This window comes from Chanodichthys erythropterus, chromosome 6 (assembly GCF_024489055.1).
Source record: "Chanodichthys erythropterus isolate Z2021 chromosome 6, ASM2448905v1, whole genome shotgun sequence".
Taxonomy (NCBI): domain Eukaryota; kingdom Metazoa; phylum Chordata; class Actinopteri; order Cypriniformes; family Xenocyprididae; genus Chanodichthys; species Chanodichthys erythropterus.
The window spans coordinates 9,350,171-9,372,110 of NC_090226.1; the positions used below are offsets into that span (position 1 = coordinate 9,350,171).

Sequence of the window (21,940 nt, forward strand, 5' to 3'; positions counted from 1 at the left end):
TTTTGCAATAGTGTGAATGCAGTGCATATGGACAGAATGAATTTTGTTATATGTTATTAACAGTATTTACTTGATATCTTAAAGTAAATAGCCAGTAAAGTAGCAATTAGTGTTAAGCCTGGGGTTTAGTATAATTAAATCGTTACATTTTCTTCATTTTTTTACTATTATGACATCAACAGATTGTATAGTAACTTAATTTCACAACAAATAAAAAAACTTGTCTTTGATGAATTTCCTTCAGTTGTCACACATTGCTTCCTAGGCAGGCAGCATACCTAAAAAGACACTCCCAGATTGTCAAATTGTATCTGAATCAAACATTAACATCGCTTTTGTAGGCTAATGCTTGCAAGAGTGGGTTAATTTGTCATAAGTTGAATTTTGGTCATATTTAAGCCTTATGTTATTGGTATGAAAAATCTTACACGCTCTAGTAAAATGTCAAGTTATTTTTAGATCTTATGGGAGCTACCCTGTGATATGTGTGTCATCTTATAGCTTGACAAGGGTTGTGTTTTCAAGACTGTAAAGTGCTTTTACAGTGAACTAAATTTATTACGTTTTCTTTACATTGGTTTGAAGCAATCAGCATACAAGTCATACCGACACTTTTGTGGTTTCAGTTTTATTTTGTGCAAAATAGTGAAAGATGTAATTGTGAGAATAACAAAACAGCACTTTATGGGCACACAAACACATTAATAATGCTTTCAGTGGCATATACGCTCCATGATGGTGATTTACAAACTGTTTTCTCAGATGTACAGCTTATTACAATAGAGTCTGGTTATAAAGGAGTGTCATTCATAAGCCCTTTCTCATGACAGTTTCCTTAGTAAATCAGCAGGATGATGTCTCTGGGTCTGATGATTCTGTTGTTAGCTGTAAATGGGTGTGCACAGAGGTGCCTTTTTATTGTACATGGGTTGACCCTTTCGCTGTGCTTACCTAATGCTTCATAAGCGAGACAAGGGCGCCATCTGAAGTTGGGCAATGGTAATTTCAAACTTCTATTGTGTCTGCATTGTAGTCTATATTCCATAGTCTTGGATCAACCTTCAGAATGACAGTTTTGCATTAATGTTTATATATAGAAGAATACAACTGAAGTACAATAATACACATACAGCATAGTAAATGCACAGCAGATAAATGGTGAGATGTCCAAAACGATCCCATCCATGAAGTGATCCAATGATGTTGATGGGGTTATATGGCCAAAATAACCGTCTCATCCATGGAGTGGGTGTGCTACCTGTCCCCTGCTGGTTTTGATTGATAGCCCTGCAATTAAAAAAGCAATTAACCTGCCATTAAAAAGGAAACGTAATTGTTCACTTGTTTTTCATTATAAATCTGCATGTGTCATATCATATACTCATTCATATACTCAATTTTAAGCACATTTTAAGTCTCAAGGGAAATACTGGCCTAATTTCAAAAGCCCTGTCAAACATGGCGATCAATTTCCTTGTTATCCTCATGAGATTTTGTCATTATTGCAGCCTGGAGTATTTGTCAGTGTAATGAAGGGTTTATAATTTCATGATTAATAACTAGAGCATAAAAAATATCTAATGCAATTACAGACACTGTCTTTTTCTTTCTCTTTGTCCAGAATTGCAGGTGTTCCTCCAATAAAATGTATACAATTCCAGTAGCTCTTTATGAATAGCCTGTACTTCTCCATTGAAACATTAACATATTATATTACATGTGTTAAATCATGTTATATTACATTCCTAGCAATTGATCAATAAACAGTACAACTTAAAATGCTGTTCAGTGGAGTACTGGATCATCTGAACTGTGCACATGCCCAACAGATGGAGCTATTTGCTAATCACATCACACTTTGGCAGGTCACATAATCTGGCTACTAATATGAATATGGCACCAGTTAACCATATGACAACATATCAGTGTCTCCAAAGAACATTGTATTATATTTTAGCACATTGTCTTCAAAGACTACATTGTATTATATTTTAGTCATTTATAAGTCATTTTAAGTGATGACCAATTAATCTGACAATTTATTCTTGTGATGGCAAAGCTGAATTTTCAGCAGCCATTACTCCAGAATGCCTTCCAGCCGGAGTGCCTATGATAGCCACCAGAGGGCACTCCTCCCTAGTCCTTTGCCATTCCATCGTGATCAACATTTCCCATAAACCTTTGGCTGGACTCATTAGTGTGTGATTACATCCACCTGTGTGTCATTAGCTTGTTAATGCCTGTGTATGCCTTTTGTTTTCTGTCAGTCATTGTGAAGTCTTGTATGTTGTTACACCACTTTTCTGAGTGTTTTCCTAGTTTCCGGTGTCGTGGGTGTTTTTTTTATTTTCTGCCCATATTCTGGATTACCCTGTGTTTTCTACCCTATTGCTTATTTGTATTGTTTGCTTGTGTGTTTGACCCTTTGCTCATTTGGATTGTCCCAATAAAGCTGCATTTGGATCTTCAACCCAAGTCTCAGAGCAGTTTGTAATAGTGATCAGGGTTGCCAGGTTTTCACAACAAAACCCACCCAATTACTCCTCAAAACCAGCCCAAAGGCATTTGAGGGGGTCCCACGGTAAAAATCGCGGTCCGGGGGGTACAATTCACATTTTTGGCGGGGCTCCCCTCGTAAAATTTGCATTCCAGGGACTAAATATCATTTTATTTTGGGTCGATTCAACCCACGGACATGAAAAAAAAACCCCGCGGCAAGAGTGTAAAAGTAGCCCAATTCCACTGGAAAACCGCTGACTTGGCAACTCTGATAGTGATGGGAGAAACAAAGCGTTTCAAAGCCCTCAAAACGTCACACGCTGGTGACACCTGCTGGTCAGAAGGGTGTAAATGCATCGTAAATCCAGCTCATGCATGAAAAACATTTTACAAACCGACTGCAAATGTTTATTGAAAGTGTAAACTATTAACAAATTATTTAATACCATTGAATATGAAGTGTCGGTATTAAGTGTTATTTTATTAAATTGTTGTTATTAAATTGATCTTGTTTTGTTTGTTTTATGGAGAGCTTGGATAATCAGACCAATAAGTATGGAAGCCCGTTTCCGCCACTAAAAAAAAAAAAAAAAAAAAAAACACAAAAAGATGAATTGTGACTTTTTATCTCAGAATTCTGACTTTTTAACTCGCAATTGCGTGTCAGAATTGCGAGATATAGTCCCAATTGCGTGATATAAAGTCAGAATTGCGAGATATAAAGTCGCAATTGCGTGATATAAAGTCAGAATTCTGAGATATAAAGTCGCAATTGCGTGATATAAAGTCAGAATTCTGAGATATAAAGTCACAATTGCGTGATAAAAAGTCAGAATTCTGACTTTATTTCTTGAAATTGCGACTTTATCTCAGAATTCTGACTTTATAACTCGCAATTGCAACTTTATATCTCAGAATTCTGACTTTATAACTTGCAATTCTGACTTTATATCACACAATTGCGACTTTATATCTCGCAATTCTGACTTAATGTCACACAATTGCGACTTTATATCTCGCAATTCTGACTTTATATCACACAATTGCGACTTTATATCTCGCAATTCTGACTTTATATCACACAATTGCGACTTTATATCTCGCAATTCTGACTTTATATCACACAATTGCGACTTTATATCTCGCAATTCTGACTTAATGTCACGCAATTGCGACTTTATATCTCAGAATTCTGACTTTATAACTCGCAATTGTGAGATATAAACACGCAATTGCGAGTTAAAAAGTCAGAATTCTGAGATAAAAAGTCGCAATTCATCTTTTTTTTTTTTTTTGGCGTTTTTTTTTTTTTTTTAGTGGCGGAAATGGGCTTCCATAAATAAGAGACTATTACCAACAATTCTTCAAATAAATGTCAAAAAATGTCAAAAAATTTATAAAATCAAATCAATCCGAGATCAGGTGTATACATATAAATATATATATATAAATATATATATATATATATATATATATAAACATATTGGTGTGTATGTATAATATATATATATATATATATATATATATATATATATATATATATATATATATACATACACACCAATATATATATATATATATATATATATATATATATATATATATATATTATACATACACACCAATATGTTTATATATATATATATATATATATATATATATATATATATATATATATATATATATATATATATATATATATATATATATATATATATATATATATAAATATATATATATAAATAAAAAAATAAAAAATATATCGCCCCTAGCGGTATATATATATATACACATACCGGTGAACCATTAAACTTTCGAAACAGTTAAGACGTCACAAAGGCTTGTTTACTGAAATCACCTGACTTTGGTCGCTTGATACACGCTCCGAATCACTGGTTCAAAACAAAAGATTCACAAAGGTTTCAAGACTTCACAAAGCAGTTTTTCAAAAGCACCCATCACTAGTTTGTATTAGTGTGATACATTTTAAGGATTTTTCTTCATTGTATGAATCCTTTCCTACCTGTTTCTTCATCTGTATTTGTTTCCACGGCATAGTCTAAAGTGAGATTACCCACTCTTCCTCTCCAGATATCTTCCAGTTCTTCTTCCTCCTGCTGGAAGAGCCAGTGCCCTGGCTGAAGAAGCTCCTCCATGCTGATGTCTGGTTTCTCTGCACAGTCTACTCTTGTCTCTTTCACTGTATCACTGAAACACACTGCACAGTCTCTCACACCACAGTTTATGATACGGCCACTTTTACGGGAGCCCTGGCCATTAGGGAACAAGTTTTCTGAGGAGTTTATCTTCATGTATTTAGATGTGTAGTATAAGTGGCCATTTAAGTCTTTTATTTTGGTGTAAACACTAAAGCAATTGTGACCACAGGATGAAGAAGGACTGCATTGACTGACAGATGGGGGACTATTGATTACTGGAGGAGAGGCTTTGTGGTGGCTGGAGGAATCATGATCAGGTCCTTCATGTTCAGCCAATGTGAAAACCCTCAAGACAGGTTCTGTGCTTTCATAAACTTGGTTCAATTGTTGGGTCTCGACCTCAGGTTCTTCTGTATCTTCCATATCTACCGGGTTTATTTCAGTTTGTTTCATATGAACCACTGGTTCCACTGTCAATTCTAATTGTGGCGTTCGAGTTGAGGGTAATGTTGGGTTGTTTGAGCCATCATAAATCTGTATAGGTTCAATCTCCTCTTTATTTTCCATGTCTGAGACACTGTTGTGAAAGCGCTTGGGAAGACTGAAGCTAAGAGTGGATCCTAGAGACAAATAAGAGCAGATGTTTTTAACTGGTCCACTTGAAGTCTTGACAGCATTAGGCAAATTGTCTTCTGGAAAAGGAATGGATTTGTTATCAATGACAGAATCTACCGGTAACATGTTTTTTTTAATGAAAACCTGAAGGTTGGAGTTTGATTGACTTTCTTTCTCTCTCCGTTCTTCTTCTGGCCAAGTGTTACACCTCCGCCTGAAAATGCTTGAAGATTTGCCAGAACTTTCCGATCCTACATTGCCAAGCGTAGAGTTTCTTCTCTGCTCATCCTCTTTACTTCTAATTGGCTCTTTCATCTTGAACAAAGAGCTTGCCTTGAATCTGTTGTGATTGTAAACCATTCCTCCTTCAGCTGTGACATTTTGCGAGAAGGAGGAGGGCGATTGAACCGAGGAGGAACCCAATGCAGAGGATGTCGTGTCCTGCACTTCTTCATGAGGTGGGGATACGACCTCCAAGACTCGTCCTGCAGTTCTGTAACTATCCGAGACGTGTAAATACGTGAACACCTGCCATAGAAAGATGAATGCAGAACTTTAGATAAGCTGAGATGCAAACAAACCCACGGCCAGTCGCAATGGCCCACACGCGTTCTGTAAACTGAAAATCGTATGGCTCTTGAATGCATACACACACAGCTGTGAGGGCAATAGCTGGAGCATGACTAATAAGATTGCATGCCAACTTAATAAATCCTATATGGCATGTGCAGACTTCACAGCGCATTATTACAATACACACCACCAGGAGGCTTTTCAAAGCCACGCCATGGAAACTTAATCATGAGGTCATTGTTTTACCACATGGGACAGGATGTACAGAGCTTGGAGAATAATAAGCACATGCATGTCTGGTTTGTGTGCGAGCTTTGAGCTCGGTTTGGAATGTGTCTGAAGTTAACAACACAGTCTTACTTACTCTATGAGTGACTTCAGCTGTCACTTCATGCCGCAGGTGGTCGTCGTTTTGGTTTTGGCTTGTTTCTATATTGTCGTGTGCCGTATTTCGCGTCAAGTCTTGTTTGTAGCTTGGTAACTGAGGGCTTTGCACTTGATGCATAACTGATATCTCTGATAGGTTTTGTACCTGATCAGTGTCTGGTGATAACTGAAGATTGGATTGGTTGTTGACGGACTGCAGTTTCTCTGTTAGGTGGTTGCAAAATGATGATTCGGTGTTACATGGGGACAAAATTCTGGATACTTTTTGTTTGCTTAGTGACTGGACTGGTTCTCCATGGTTTTGCAATTGTCCAAGATTCCCACTAGATGAATTTTGTTTGCTCTCTTTATTCATGACTGATTCATTCAGCCATTTCACCTGAAGCATTTCTTGTGGCTGTTGCATTTGCATTGAGTTTTTGTTTTGTGATTGTTGTCTTTCCACCTGAATGCTGCTTGTTGACTCTTCATGTATTTCATTATTGTTGGGTGACCATTGCTTTGTCACTTGGTTGATGCCTGAAGACTGGTCATCAAAGGTCAAAATGAGACAGATGCTAGAGCCTAGCGATGTCTTCGAAAGGCAGGACTCCTGACTAACAACACTGGACAAATCATGTCTCCCACTCTGTTGCTCAAAGTTGTTTTGAGATGACTGTGTTTCGGTAGCACTTCCTTTGATCTCTCTGTTTATAATGCACAGACTATCAGAAGGATGTTTGAAAGGAATAGCCTAAACAAGGACAAAAAAAGGTACAAAAAAATAATAGCATTTTAATTTTATTTAAAAGAAACACATTTTAATATATTTATTTAAAGTGATTAAATCATAATGTATTTATTTCTTTATTTAAAATCATTAAATAAATTTGTTTTATTCAAAGTAAAAAAATAGTTATGAATGAGAGAAAAAATTTAATTATGATGTTTTCTAAAATGCATCATTCTGATTGGTCAATTGCAGCATTTTGGTAAAAGATTTCAACATAGTTGTGCATATCTCTTGTATCACTTTTTCCTCTCAAATAATAAAGTAATTCAAGCTTTTTTTTTATTTATTTAGTAAACATTTATGTATTAAGCAGGATAATGTGCAGTCAGATGGCCATTATTGCAAAATAGACCCCTTCAGGGTGGTACAAGATCCTAATGGGGCTTATTTTGCCATAATGATCACATGACTATATATTATCCTTTACATATTTTAAAGGGTTAGTATCTCCCAAAAATGAAAATTCTGTCATTAATTTCTCACTCTCATGTCGTTCTACACCCATAAGACCTTCGTTCATCTTCAGAAAACAAATTAAGATATTTTTGATGAAATCCAATGGCTCAGTGAGGCGTTTATTGCCAGCAAGTTAATTTACACTTTCAGTGCCCAGAAAGTTACTGAAAACATATTTAAAACAGTTCATGTGACTACAGCGGTTCAACCTTAATATTATAAAGCGACACGAATACTTTTTGTGCACCAAAAAAACAAAATAATGACTTTTCAACAATATCTATGGCAGATTTCAAAACACTGTTTTGAAGCTTTTCGAATCTTTTGTTTTGAATCAGTGGTTTGGAGCGCCAAAGTCACCTGATGTCAGCAGTTTGGCAGTTTGACACGCGATCCGAAACACTGATCCAAAACAAAAGATTCGTAAAGCTTGTGTTTTGAAATCGGCCATCACTAAATATTGTTGAAAAGTCATTATTTTGTTTGTTTTTTCTCACACAAAAAATATTCTCATTGCTTTATAATATTAAGGTTGGACCACTGTGGTCACATGAACTGTTTTAAATATTTTTTAGTAGCTTTCTGGCCACTGAAAGTGTAAATTAACTTGCTGGCAACAGACGCCTCACTGAGTCAACAGATTTCATCAAAAATATCTTAATTTGTGTCCCAAAGATGAACGAAGGTCTTACGGGTGTAGGACGACAAGAGGGTGAGTAATTAATGACATTATTTTCATTTTTGGGTGAACTAACCCTTTAAATTATGCTAATTTTAAATGATGTCGAAAAAAAAATAGAAACCTGCTGTTGAACAGGATCATTTGTTGACTCTGGTCTCCCTTCCTTGTTTCTTTTAAGCTGCTCTCTTTGAGCATGCCAGTTCACCTGGATCCATCCCAGCATGCTTTGCAACTCATCTGTTCTCTCCTTGATCTAGAGACAGGAAGATTATAATCAAGAAAACATCATCATAACAAACATTCTGCAGATGGACGAAGCATATTTAGACAGTTGACATCACTTTTAGATGACCATGTGGCAACGGTGAGTTAATCAATCACACACTCACAATGTCTTTAAACTGACTCTCATCTTGCAAAAGCATATGACCAGCTGCAGCCAGTTTGCTAAACTCATCCAGCTTTGTTTCAATGCAGAGATCAATCTCTGAAATTTCACTCTCTCTCCAAGCAGAGCTGCCAGCAAGGATACAGGATCTGGTGTTCTCTGTCCACGTACTACAGGACACATGAAGAGAGACTGTATGAAATTATCACTTTAGTCCTAAACTAATATAATATAACAAGTATTTCCTGCTAAAGTTGTTGACATTAAACATGAAATATTCACTATTATCAAAATCAGTCAGATGGTCTCTCTCTTACATCATGGCAAGATAGTTTTCAAAGTAGTCCTGAATCTGGTGAAACTTCTCCAGGCGGCATCTGTTCTCAGCCATGTTGCGGCCTACTTCCTCCCAAGCCTGCAGGATTGCCTGAACTTCTTCCCTGAGAGGGTCTCTCTCCTCTGGGGAAGGAACCTGTATCTGACTGGCTAGTCTCTCCATCTCTCTCACCTCTGACTCAATGATATTATAATGAGCCTTTATGAGACAAAAAAAATAAATTTTAATTAGAATGACAAACTGTGTGGCATTTATGCTCATTCAATCCATTTCAGTGTACTGTGGGAAACATTATAACCAACAAATCTCTTTTAAGGAACCTATAAATAATTTAATACTGTTTAATCTTAGCAACCTTTTAATACTTAAGAAACTGGGCCCATCTTTAACTACTGCAGGCAAAGGTTAATTACTGCTCTGGGGTCATTCAAATAGTGATTAATATTTATTTAAATTCAATTAGTAAGTGTATTTTTTTCATTGTCTGACCTCTAGGTCATCCTGCTGCTCCTGTAGCCCCTCCAGACCACTGAGGTCAGAGTCACAAAGCACAGCCATATCTGTTTCTATGTCCAGGAGGTCCATACTGAGCTCAGCACAGCGGCAGAGGTGCTGGTTTATCCGCAGTGTTAGAGTGGAGAGCTGAGGAAAGGTGAATATGCTCTAAACTGATATGATTGAAGAAAAAAACATGCAGTAGCCAAAAAAAGTATTTGGACACTTTCTCTTTAAATGTCAGAATGTAATTTTTAATAATTTAATATAATATTTAACACACACACAAACTATATATTATAATGAACTATTATGTGATTGTTTAAATTATTAGGCCTATATATTACATAAATATTATATTCATTATTTTGTTGAAAATTTATAAAAAAATAATATAATTATATAAATATATATTATTTCTAACCCAATCACCCTTCTGTCAATAAACCTTCTTTAAAATTGCCTCTTGGTTTGATATTTATTGATCTAATTCAATAACATTTATACATTTTACATTTGTCTTAAATTCCAGTAGTGCAAATATTAGTAGTGCAATACAAATCAGTGAAATATGGTGCATGACATTCATTTATATGTATATCTCTAATATCAGGTAGATGTTAGGCGTCGTTTTGTGAAACAAGCTTATATTTTACCGAGCTTTGTAGTTCATCAATGGTCTGGTCCTGTTTCTGGGATCTTTCTTGGTCAGTTTGATGACTCAGAAGATCCAGTGACATTTCTGCATCCTCATCCATTTGTTGCCTATTGACATCCTAAAGCAGATTCACAATGGTTTAAGTGGTCCTGTATTCACTACATTTTCTAAAATCACACATAGTAACACCATGTTTGAAATCGAGTATGCTACATTTTTTTAAGTTCATGTAATTACAGCATAATTACACTTAAAACTACTGTATAACAGAGGTTTCATACTGTCTGTATATGATGTTTGGTTTACCTGACTTTTTTTGTGATATCCGCTGGGATCCAGAAGTTCAAGGAACTTTTCAAGCATTCCTGAACTGCCGCCTTCTACGTTTTCCGGGAGATGGTTTATAAGTGTGAGTTCTGTTACCATCTGTGCGGCTTTATCTCCGGTTTGTTCTTTTTCCGCTGGTTCGGTCTCATTATTCTCTCCGTATTTTGTCTGCAGAGCATCCCAAAGGACCTCTACCTGGCTTAGGAGCTCCTCTATTTTGTGATCTTGTCTTTGCTTTGAGCAGTCAATCTCTTCATTCTTTATTCAATTTCCAAAAGGAAATGAAAAGAGATAAGTGAGATCATTTATATTTAATGCATTGTTATGAAATATCTTGAAACTGTATTACCATTCCAGTGGATGTCGTCAACTCCTTCAACAGCTTACTGGATATAACACATTCTTGAGAGGAAACAGGGGTTGTTTGAGCCATCTGGCCCACACAGCTGGGAAAGCATTAACTGTTAATCAAACTTTACTCAACAACTGCATCTTGAAATCCATTGTATGAAATGACATCACACAATTACGGATCATTTACTTCATCAGTCATCCACACATTCATTGTGAAATAAAAAACTAATTGCACCTCTTCCTGTCCTGTTTTTCAGGGATATTGTCCAGCTTGGAACAGCTGCTCTCCGACAGTGAGCCTCGACTCCCTACAGAACATTCCTCAACTGGACTCCACATCCTATGGGCCCACAGGCCTTGAGAGCACTGCAAAATAATGTATTTACATAAGGTAATTGTGACTTGAAATTATATTTAAAATGGGTTAAACTTCATCTCACAATTACTTTTATTATTATTTTTTTCAATCTGAGGCAGAAACAGGTCTCTATAAATCACAAGCGAAGAGAATTTCATTGAAACCAATTTCATTGAAAGCGAAGCGAATTTCATTGGATTTGAGGATTCAGTTGCTCAAGCTCATTTACATTCTCTTTCCAATAATTCTCAAGCATAATTTGAACTTGCACTTTTTTTTTGACTTCGCAACTAAAAACTAAAGTAATATCATTGTCTAGAAGTTTATCTGTCAAGTGAGATAAGTTTAAAGCCTCACTCTAAATGATTGTCTCACCGAACAGAAATTTCAGACCAATGAACTTTTCTATGTGGTCATGACTGGTCATTTATAATCACATGCTAGCATATGTTTTTGGAGGCAGTGCAGCTAACCTCAAATCCTCGGAGACGGTTTTGCTCCTCTTTGACGTCTTTTCCCATTATGTTGTGACCCTCATTTCTAGCAAAGCTCTGTGAGTCAGGGCATGTGGTAAGAGGTTCAGCGGGTAAAGTTGATGGGCGTTTGGAAGACACATCTGTCTTCTGGTTCCTGTAGAAGTGGAACAAAACGTTTACCTCTAATGGCACCGCTGAGGCATCATTACACTTCAAACATTTTAAGCATATCATGATATTTCATCATTTTAGACCATATAAGTCAGTAGACCTTAAGTCTTTAATGCTAACAACTTGCAGATTGAAAATATAAAAATATCCACAGATCACTAATATCATATCTCTGCTGGTTATGTAACGCTGGACGAAATTTTGCAGCAATTGTTTTGGTTTGAGGAGATATTACTGTTGGCAGGATATGCAAGCAATGATATCACCTCCCTCTTGTCTGGTTAGCTCATAGTTTCAGGAAAGGTGTGTTTGCAGAGCTAGTGATAGAGGAATGTAACCAGCTCTGTCGACAAAGCCGACATGTCTTGTTGGCTGCATTTCAAAAAATAGATAATGTCTGCAAGAACAGCTTCTTTTTTTCAAAAAGACAGATCTAAATGAATATGTTGTGATAATTTTGCCACAGACATTTTTAGAAGCCCATAAAATTGCTTGATAAGCACAATTTGTCCTGGCTTTTCATTTAGCGTCACCTAAAGCATTAGTGCAATCAACATGGCAATATACACTGCCCAGCCAAAAAAAAAAGCAGCTTTTTGGATTTTAATTGGCAATTACTTAAGAGTCTACGAATGGATCATTATTGATGTGATTGTTATGTTTCTAGCATGTTATAACAGTTCTTTTAACCCTAACTGATGGAGTGTGCAGCTTTATATTTCTTACACAACTATGTAGGAAGACACATCATGGCCAAATTCCAGGATGACAAAGCCAAGATTGATCAGGCTCAAACTGTGAAATAATGGTTGGGAGTGAGCTTAAAGGATCATTTTCACACATGAATTGGCACCACTGAGTCCAGACCTTAAATTCACTGTAAGTCTTTGGGATGTGCTGGAGTAGACTTTACAGAGTGCTCACCTCTTGCATTGTCAATATAAGATCTTGACCAAAAATTGATGCACCTCTTGATGGAAATATATGTTATTTTTGGTCAAGATCTTGTATTGATAATGCAAGAGCTGAGCACTTCCTATTCCAGGACTTCATGCTCCTTCCCAAACATTCTTTCACAATTCGAGCCTGATGAGTCTTGGCTTTGTCATCCTGGAATATGGCCATGATACATCTTCCTACATGGTTGTTTAAGAAATGAGAAGCTACACACTCCATCAATTACGATTAAAAGAATATTCCCAAACAAATAACATGCTAGAAACATGATAGCCTAATCATAGCAATAATGATCCAGTCATACAGTGGCATGAAAAAGTATGTAAACCCCTTGCAGAATCTGTGAAAATGAGAATTATTTTAATAAAATAAGAGGGATAATAAAAAAATGAATGTTATTTTTTTATTTAGTACTGTCCTGAGTAAGATATTTTACATAAAAGATGTTTGCATTTACTTCACAAGACAAAACAATAGCTGAATTTATTAAAATAACCCCATTCATAAGTATGTGAACCATTGATTCTCAATACTGTGTGTGGTTACCTGATGATCTACGACTGTTTTTATGTTTTGTGATGGTTGTTCATGAGTCTCTTGTTTGTCCTGAGCAGTTAAACTGAGCTCTGTTCTTCAGAAAAATCCTCCAGGTCCTGCAGATTCATAAATTTTCAAGCATTTTTGCATATTTGAACCCTTTCCAGCAGTGACTGTATGATTTTGAGATCTGTGTTTTCATACTGAGGAAAATTGAGGGACTCAAACATAACTATTAAAAAAGGTTAAAACATTCACTGATGCTCCAGAAGGAAACACGATGCATTAAAGGAACACTCCACTTTATTTGAAAATAGGCTCATTTTCCAACTCCCCTAGAGTTAAACAGTTGAGATTTACCATTTTCAAATCCATTCAGCCGATTTCCGGTTCTGGCGGTACCACTTTTAGCATAGCTTAGCATAGTTCATTGAATCTGATTAGACCATTAGCATCGCGCTTAAAAATGACCAAAGAGTTTCAATATTTTTCTTATTTAAAACTTGACTCTTCTGTAGTTAAATCGTGTACTAAGACCGACGGAAAATAAAAAGTTGCAGCAGTGCAATGATATTATGCAGCGCCCGTTAGCCCCTGCTTGCACAGGGAACGTGCCTTGCAACCATGGAGACGTTTGTGAGAGACGCTGCGTAATATCATTGCGCCTGCTGCAGCCATGATACGGCAGCAAAGTTCCTTGACTATTACGCCAGAATAAGAGTATAGTTCCTACCCATATAAGCCTAGAAAATCGCAACTTTTCATTTTCCGTCGGTCTTAGTACACGATTTAACTACAGAAGAGTCAAGTTGTAAATAGGAAAAATATCGAAACTCTTTGGTGATTTTTAAGCGCGATGCTAACGGTCTAATCAGATTCAATGAACTATGCTAAGCTATGCTAAAAGTGGTACCGCCAGAACCGGAGATCGGCTGAATGGATTCGAAAACGGTAAAACTCAACTGTTTAACTCTAGGGGAGTTGGAAAATGAGCCTATTTTCAAAAAAAGTGGAGTGTTCCTTTAAGAGTCGGGGGGTGAAAACTTTTGAACAGGATGAAGATGTCACAATGTTTCTTATTTTGTTTAAATATGTTTTTCATTTAGTACTGCCCTCCGGAAGCAACAGAAGATACTTACATGTTTCCCGGCAGAAAAATTAAGTACAATTTACCTTGATATTTGAATTCAAACGTTTTCACCCCTCGGCTCTTAATGCATCGTGTTTCCTTCTGGAGCATCAGTGAATGTTTGAACCTTTTTTAATAGTTGAGTTTGAGTCCCTCAATTGTCCTCAGTGTGAAAAGATGAATCTCAAAATCATACAGCCACTGCTGGAAAGGGTTCAAATATGCAAAAATGCTTGAAAACGGATGAATCTGCAGGAGCTGGAGGAATTTTTTTTGTTTAATGCCACTGTAGTTTATTTTACTCTGCTTTATTGTTTTAAACTTTTTGTTTGTCTGAATTAGTTGCTTTAATAGTGAGATTTATGACAAATATTCAGACAGTTATTTTTGATCAGTTCTTTCCTCTCTGCTCAGGCACATTCCTCCAGATGCGTTTTCACAGAGTACCTGTCTCTCATCATATCTTCATACCATACATATGAGCTATTCCTCACATCTGCACCAGTACTGAGACTAAGTCTTCTGCTTCTGTAGCCTTTGTTCATCAATAACCACCTTTTTTTCTCTTCCAGTCTGTCATTCATTTCCTCTGTCTCTGCTCTTTAAGACTTTCAGAAGTCATACTATTGAGCAGAGGTCACGCTCCAATCTGAGTTTCCATAATGGTGTAATTATTAGTGGAATTCTGTGTCTAAAGCTGTTGACCGTTCTGTGATAAGAGCCATGATCCAATCAATGTGATATTTTGTAAATGAGAAGGGTGACGTTAGCTTAGCCACTAATTACAGATTCCTTTAATGGTATTGGCAACGTTTTAAACCAGACGTGCATGGTTTAATAGAAAAAGTTTCTAAAAATCATTCAGTGAGTATGCTGGCAAAACAATATTTTTGTAAGCTCTAAGTGATATTTGTCCTGCTGGATACTTATAACAGAATCACACTTTTAAAAGATTGCATAAAACTGCCAAAGGCTTAAACCAAGGACTAACATGTTATTAAGTTCGAAACCAAATACATAGCAATTGCGTCAAGACAACATCTACCATTCATGATCTAAGACTCTGCAATTGGTCAATATCAAAAGAGAAGACCATAACATTACATCACTAAACCACATGTCAGCTCAACTTCTGGTTGTTGACAATTATGGATTCCATTTTAGCATGATGTCATGTACTATTCCAAGCCTTAAATATGACCTCACTGCTCCCAAGTACTTTATTTACTATTGTTTTTTGTTCACAGGAGGACAATGGGAGTAAGGAGACTCTCGTTTACCGGAGAAACTCCTGGAGAAGTGCCCAGTTCTCCTTAACCTCGGCCTGTTTGCATGTAACTCTTCTGGCCAGGGTTGGGTGGAGAGTTGACAGGCGAGACGCAGACTCATTCAGCATCTGGAAAGAGAGTTGTCCAGGGAGGGTGGGGTCATGGAAGGAAATGACATCATTCATTTGGAGTTCATATGCTACAGTCCAGATAAAAAAAACTTGTGCGTGAGACTTTATACAACGGACTACTATTTGGTTGAGTGAGAAATCATACATAAAAAAACAAAGTGACTGTGTCAAGTTCATATGTTTTCATGTTCTCAAATTCAGGCTTACACAAGGAGACAGTATTTCCTCTAATGAGATCATGGATTGACTTACATTGATCTGACAGGCAATTTCTCTGGTCTCTTTGTCACTTTTTTGGATCTCGCCCGCCAATACACGGTTCCTCTGCAACGAAATTCATTCTGGATCAGTACTTGTATTATTTATAAAGACAGTTTGAGGTCTTCCCTAAATGCCAAAACTAATCAACACTCGTTTTCTCAACCTTCCAATTAATGCTGCTGATGATGCTGTCAGCTTGTTGGTAAAACGATGAGACATCTAGAGCCAACATGAGATCTTGATGATAGTCCCTCAGGAGAGACCTTAACTTCAGCCACCTGCAGAGAAACTAACAGTTTGCATCACTAACAAAAGTGCAATAATTCTCTACGCTCCACAGTGCCAGGAAATCTTACGATTTGTCAACGTGGTCCCCCGGGCTTTGTCTTGTTCTAAACATTTCCAATCCTAAATCTACAGCATCTGACGTGTTCTGATGAGGTCTTTCTGGTTCCTCCTGGCACAGGAGATGCATTAAGCGTTCATGAGGTAATGGTTCAACAAGACACGTTAATAAACAAAACAGAAACATTTTTACAACGCATTTAACCTGCATCAAGTCCAGACTTGTTGTCAGTTGGATGAGAGAGTTCTCGATGTCCTTGAGGTCTCTCCTTTGGCTGTGAGCTGCATCCTCTGGTTGATCACGTGGGAAACCTGGCACAGTGTAATCGTAATGAAGGTTCCTTATCTTCCTTCCTTTAGTCCATGGATCAGTCTGTAAAGATATATAGCCGCAGTCTGTAAAGATATATAGCGTGCTAATATACAGTCGTATCGCACGGCTATGAGTGTGATATTGCATTTATACAACAATTTGACGGCACAAGTGTGTAAATAAATAAGAACAACAACAGAGTGTCTTTAAAAACCCTCTTTTGTGAGGAACTACTTCCTTCCACGATGGATTCTAATCTCAATTTGATAGTTGAGCCCAAGCCTCTGTTACTAATTCTAAAATGTCACTTTAGAACTAGTAACGAAGGAACGTTGAGTCGCTTAATTGAAACACACTGTAATATGTAGAGTATTATGAGCAAGAGATCGCAAAAGCTAGTGTATTATATGCATCTAGCTGATATTCTTCAGGTCAAATATAGCCTATTCATAATAACAAAATCAGTTTGAATGTCCGCTGAGAAAAGCAATATCTTTGTCCTTTTAACATTTAAGTCATTCCCATGATAGCGCTAGTCAATGCATTTGTCAATTGTGTCTTGAGATGTTTAAAGTAAAAACAACGTCCTTGTTTCAGTCCATTTCAATATAAAAGTCTTTCGACTGACTGACTCACTCATAAAGACAGTCTTTGCCGCCATCTAATGGCGTATTAATGTAACTTTCACTGAAGTCGAGATCACTAACGGACTCAATTTCTCAATACCAAATAGCATGTTATTTATATAAAATATTATTTATTGAACAATAATTTTTAAATGAACAACAATAGCCATTATAACAGTATAAGAAGTAAAATAGCCCAAATCTATTAGCTTTGGAACAAGTGATATTAATAAGACCAAAGATTGCCCGTTTGATATACCCAAAGCAAATTATACCTCATGTTTAAACACTATACACACGAGCCGATGGCAAATTCCCAAAGGACTTGCCGAGATGAAGTTGTTCTCTGCGGGTAAGAGCGCTGAACGATGGCTGACGGCCTGGAGCTCACATCTACGAAAGCGCCTAAACAATTATTTCAAATAGGCGCTTATAAATCGCATATCTGAGGTCTAAACAACTATATTCTTACTTAAAACTTAAAACTACATTCCGTTACAAAATAACAGTAGTATCTATAAAAATATGGTGGGTTAGTTCATTTGTTCGCCATGACACTCGCTGTGAGAAGGCTGACTGCGGAGTGATTCAAACGGTGAAACGGTTCCCGTGGCGATACTGGTAGAATATCGCATGGCTGGAAAGACCTCTCAGCCAATCAGATTCGAGAACCAGACAGAACTGTTGTATAAATAGTAATGATGTCCAACCAGTTATGGTTTTCATCTGCAGAGTAAAAATAAATAAATATTTCTCTCTAATTTATTGTGGAATTTAATAGCAATTTCTGAGTGAAAGTTGTTTATACATCAATAATTTTTCAGTCTATGCTCTTCGCCAATGACCTCACGCTATTGTCCAACAGACTATTTCTCATTTCGTAAATCTCCCAAGATGTCTTACGTCATTCTATGTTGCTCCAACTAATTCGGCTTGCACACCAAGTTCTGGTTCTTTTGCAGTTTCTCAGCTGTTAGGCAGTAAAATCATGTTGTTTGTTTGGGTACATGAAGTACAGATTAAAGACCGAACTGATTCAAAAAGATTGCTCACAAAATGATATGCCAAGACATTTTCTTCAGAGGTATTATATATCTCCACAGCAAACACCTCATATTTATGCACCTGTGTTTAGGACACCAGGGGGATTTTTATGATGTATTTTAGAGTTTAAAACACATTAATAGCAGGATCTGAGTCTGTTGGCCCACCAACAATACATGAGCCTGCAGCAAGGTGTGGTACTTCCAAATAATGATCTCATCTCTTAGCCATGGTGCTTTATGTTGCAGATCTTGCATTGCTAAACTTGTCTTTTGCACCACTGCGATGACTGCATCCTCAGCACATGGTGTTAAAATTCTTTAACAGTGGGCAAACCACTCCTTTTGCCCTTTAACGTTTATAGTGTGGCTTTACCACTTACACGTAAACAGGAATCATGCATAAGTTGTGGAATACTGTAACATCATTTGCCAATTAACCACAAAGTGCATCAGAACTAATAGTTTAAACATTATTTGGCATCATTAATGTAGTTGTGCCATGTTTGATCATCAGTTTAATCTCAGATCCTTCTCTCTGCGTTCCAGTTTGGAACTACTTCCCATTTTTTTGTGGAAATTACCAGTTCATCTCGGCTGTGGGCTTGTGTAATGAGGGGCCTGACTATGACCTCATCTCAATGAGCACAGTGTGCAAAACTGTAATAATCCGCGCAGTTTTCTCCTTCTTTTTTCTTTCTCTCACAATAAGACAATGTGTTCTTGTTGCACTCAATTGTGCATGCTATGAGAAGCTGCATTTCTAGTTTTGCAGTGGGAAACTCCTCAGACGTGTGGAGAGAGTGCATGGGCAGGCGGCAACTGTAACTATTTAACAAACAGCTCATAAAAAAGCGAGAGACTGAAAGAATAACAAATAAGGAGCTGGAGTGGGTGCTGTTGGTTTGTGATGCCTATCTAAATCTAAAAACTATCTAAAATACTTTCATTTGAAAAACATGCAAATGCAGTTGTGTTTTTTATGATTATGATCTTATGATCCAGCAGATGTGGACTTTGGTTTATTTTTGTTTGTGTCTAAAATTGCATTTAGTGAGGAGAAAATATTATGTAATATAATATACATAATCAATACTATTATATATGATGCAGGATAGATAGATAGATAGATAGATAGATAGATAGATAGATAGATAGATAGATAGATAGATAGATAGATAGATAGATAGATAGATAGATAGATAGATAGATAGATAGATAGATAGATAGATAGATAGATAGATAGAATAAAATTGTAAATAAAATTTAAATAGTAATATATATTTCCCTATTTAATATTTGGAATGACACTTGTTGAATAAATTTATAAATATTAATTATAATTGTAAAAGATACAATTGTATAATATATAATTACTATATAATTATTATGTTTAAATATAGTACAAGTATATTTAGTACATTTAAATACTAAATATGCTATATTTAAATATAATATATAGTAATTATATAATAAAAACTTATATATAATAATATTATATATATATATATATATATATATATATATATATATATATATATATATATAAAATAATATAATATAATATAATATAATATAAATAAAACAAATTAAAAATAATATTACAAATAAATGTAAATATTAATATAGATTTTCCAATTTATTATTTGGAATGACACTTGTTGAATAAAATTATAAATATTAATTATAACTGTAAAAAATACAACTGTATAATATATGTAATATATTATTTATAACTACTTTAAATATAGTACAAGTATATTTAGTATATTTAAATACTAAATATACTATATTTAAATATAATAATATATAGTAATTATATAATAAAAGCTTATCATATATAATAAAAAAAAATATAATAAATATATAACAAAATATATAATAAAAAACAATTAAAATAATATTAAAAATAAATGTAAATATTACTATATATATATATATTTCCCAATTTAATATTTGGAATGACACTTGTTGAATAAAATTATAAATATTAATTATAATTGTAAAAGATACAATTGTATAATTTATATATAACTGCTATATAATTATTATATTTAAATATAGTACAAGTATATTTAGTATATTTAAATATAATAATATACAGTAATTATATAATAAAAGCTTATCATATATATAATAAAAAATTATATATATAATAAAAATATAATATAATAAAATTACAAATAAATTTAAATTACCATATGTCTAAGTGCAAATAATTTCCAGCTACGGAACATAATGTCCAACAAATGAAAACAATGCGTTCTTGCTCACCTCCAGCTGTTCACCGGACTTGTCACTCAGTCTTTCCTCAACTAGAAACAGCTTTTCAGTAGAAGTACTTGGCTTGTTCGTCTCATAGCTTGTCACGTTAAAGTCAGTGACATGGCAGTTGATTGTGCTTTCAGCGTTTGCACACATAGCAATCTTCCTGATAGATCTGGAAGAAGTTGAAGGGGACACAGAATCCCTGTCATCTTCCTCTTTAATATCATCTGAAAGTCCCTCCACTGGTGTAGATGTGGACACTCTCTCCTGACGGAAAGAAGAATTGTCATTATTTGAGTCATTTCTCAGTTCACAGCAGTCCAGACCCGGTACAGGAAGGATGATGCCCACATAATCCAAACATTTTGTCTCGGAGGGGACAGATAACTTAGTCCCGATAGTGAAAGGCTGGATCCTCTTCATTGCACTTCTTGCTTTAATCATCTGAATGAGGAGCAAATGACCATAAAACAATAAAACATCATTCTCATTGTTTAAAAGAATCCTGGTACATCTGATAAAATTCAACCAAGTCAGTTAACAGTCATTTAAGCTAAAATGGTCCCGTCTGAATTGTTCTGAGACACTGCAGAGAGATTTTTGAGATGCAGACTGCAGGAACTGTGGAGAACGTGACTCTTGCAAAGCCTCACTTCTGCACAGACTATGAGAAAGCGAGAGGGGGGGTGAGGGAGGAGAGGAGTAGGGGAGAGTTTAGTAGAAACAGGGTGAGGTCATCACACTCAGTCACGGCCCCATTTGGAGGGAGAGAGGGCTGTAAACCCAAGCTGTAAAAGCTTCCTCCCAAAATAAGAAGTTGTGGGAAGATAAGAGTCAGAAACACAAAGCCGAGCCCCCTCTGAGGCCTTGCTTCTCAACAATGATGTCATTTATTTTTTCTTCAGCTGTTCCCTTTCACTTTCTTCTTTTTTTTTCATGCAGTCAGATTTAATGCAGCATACAATTCCCTTTATGTTACAAAATATGCACCATTTTGTTCATCTAAAGACACATGTGCTTGAATACTTCCTGCAACTAAATAAACAGATAAATAGGTGTGTAGATGCAGGAGGCTGTAAGTGGTTTAGACGGTGGTAGTCTCATACTATTATCTAAATGTTTACAGAGGAGCAACAGGGGAAAACATTGCACATTCTGGCTGTGGCCCTCATCTGATTCAAACCAGGTGTTTGGTGCAATGTGTTGGAACAAGCTACTGTATAGCACTTGACTGTAAGATCGGTCTTATCTCAAAATGCTGATAGTCCTGACACTTTATTTTGTATGATTTTTTGGTGACACTTTATAATAAGGTTACATAAGTTAATATTAGTTAACATGAATTAAGAATGAAC

At 35.8% G+C, this 21,940-nt stretch overlaps 1 protein-coding gene across 3 annotated transcripts; it reads right to left on the reverse strand.

Moving 5' to 3' along the window:
• Window positions 1–622: 622 nt before the first annotated feature.
• On the reverse strand, window positions 623–21,195 carry si:dkey-238i5.2 (putative leucine-rich repeat-containing protein DDB_G0290503). 3 transcript variants are annotated; one of them, XM_067387204.1, is made up of 18 exons: window positions 20,592–21,195; window positions 16,541–16,708; window positions 16,347–16,447; window positions 16,154–16,268; window positions 15,982–16,053; window positions 15,611–15,726; window positions 11,534–11,690; window positions 10,938–11,068; window positions 10,698–10,794; window positions 10,328–10,606; window positions 10,020–10,139; window positions 9,358–9,510; window positions 8,849–9,066; window positions 8,533–8,701; window positions 8,265–8,396; window positions 6,211–6,966; window positions 4,523–5,801; window positions 623–1,287 (listed from the first exon to the last, which is right to left on the reverse strand). In XM_067387204.1, the coding sequence occupies exons 1-18, from the start codon at window positions 21,027–21,029 to the stop codon at window positions 1,235–1,237; spliced, it is 4,554 nt and encodes a 1,517-aa protein (XP_067243305.1). In that variant the 5' UTR covers window positions 21,030–21,195; the 3' UTR covers window positions 623–1,234. The 3 variants fall into 3 exon arrangements, with proteins under 3 accessions (XP_067243305.1, XP_067243303.1, XP_067243304.1); XM_067387202.1 differs by having other exon boundaries at window positions 16,347–16,708; XM_067387203.1 differs by lacking the exon at window positions 623–1,287 and adding an exon at window positions 1,295–1,310 and having other exon boundaries at window positions 16,347–16,708.
• Between the last annotated feature and the right edge of the window lie 745 nt (window positions 21,196–21,940).

What these genes read in the sequence shown, in the direction of transcription:
- si:dkey-238i5.2 (XM_067387202.1), bottom strand. Translation starts at nt 21,029, where the DNA reads ATGATTAAAGCAAGAAGTGCAATGAAGAGGATCCAGCCTTTCACTATC. An exon ending in AAATTGCCTGTCAGATCAAT is followed by an intron (nt 15,727 to 15,981) that starts GTAAGTCAATCC and finishes CTCTCTTTCCAG; the next exon opens with ATGCTGAATGAGTCTGCGTC. An exon ending in TGACGACATCCACTGGAATG is followed by an intron (nt 10,607 to 10,697) that starts GTAATACAGTTT and finishes AATTGAATAAAG; the next exon opens with AATGAAGAGATTGACTGCTC.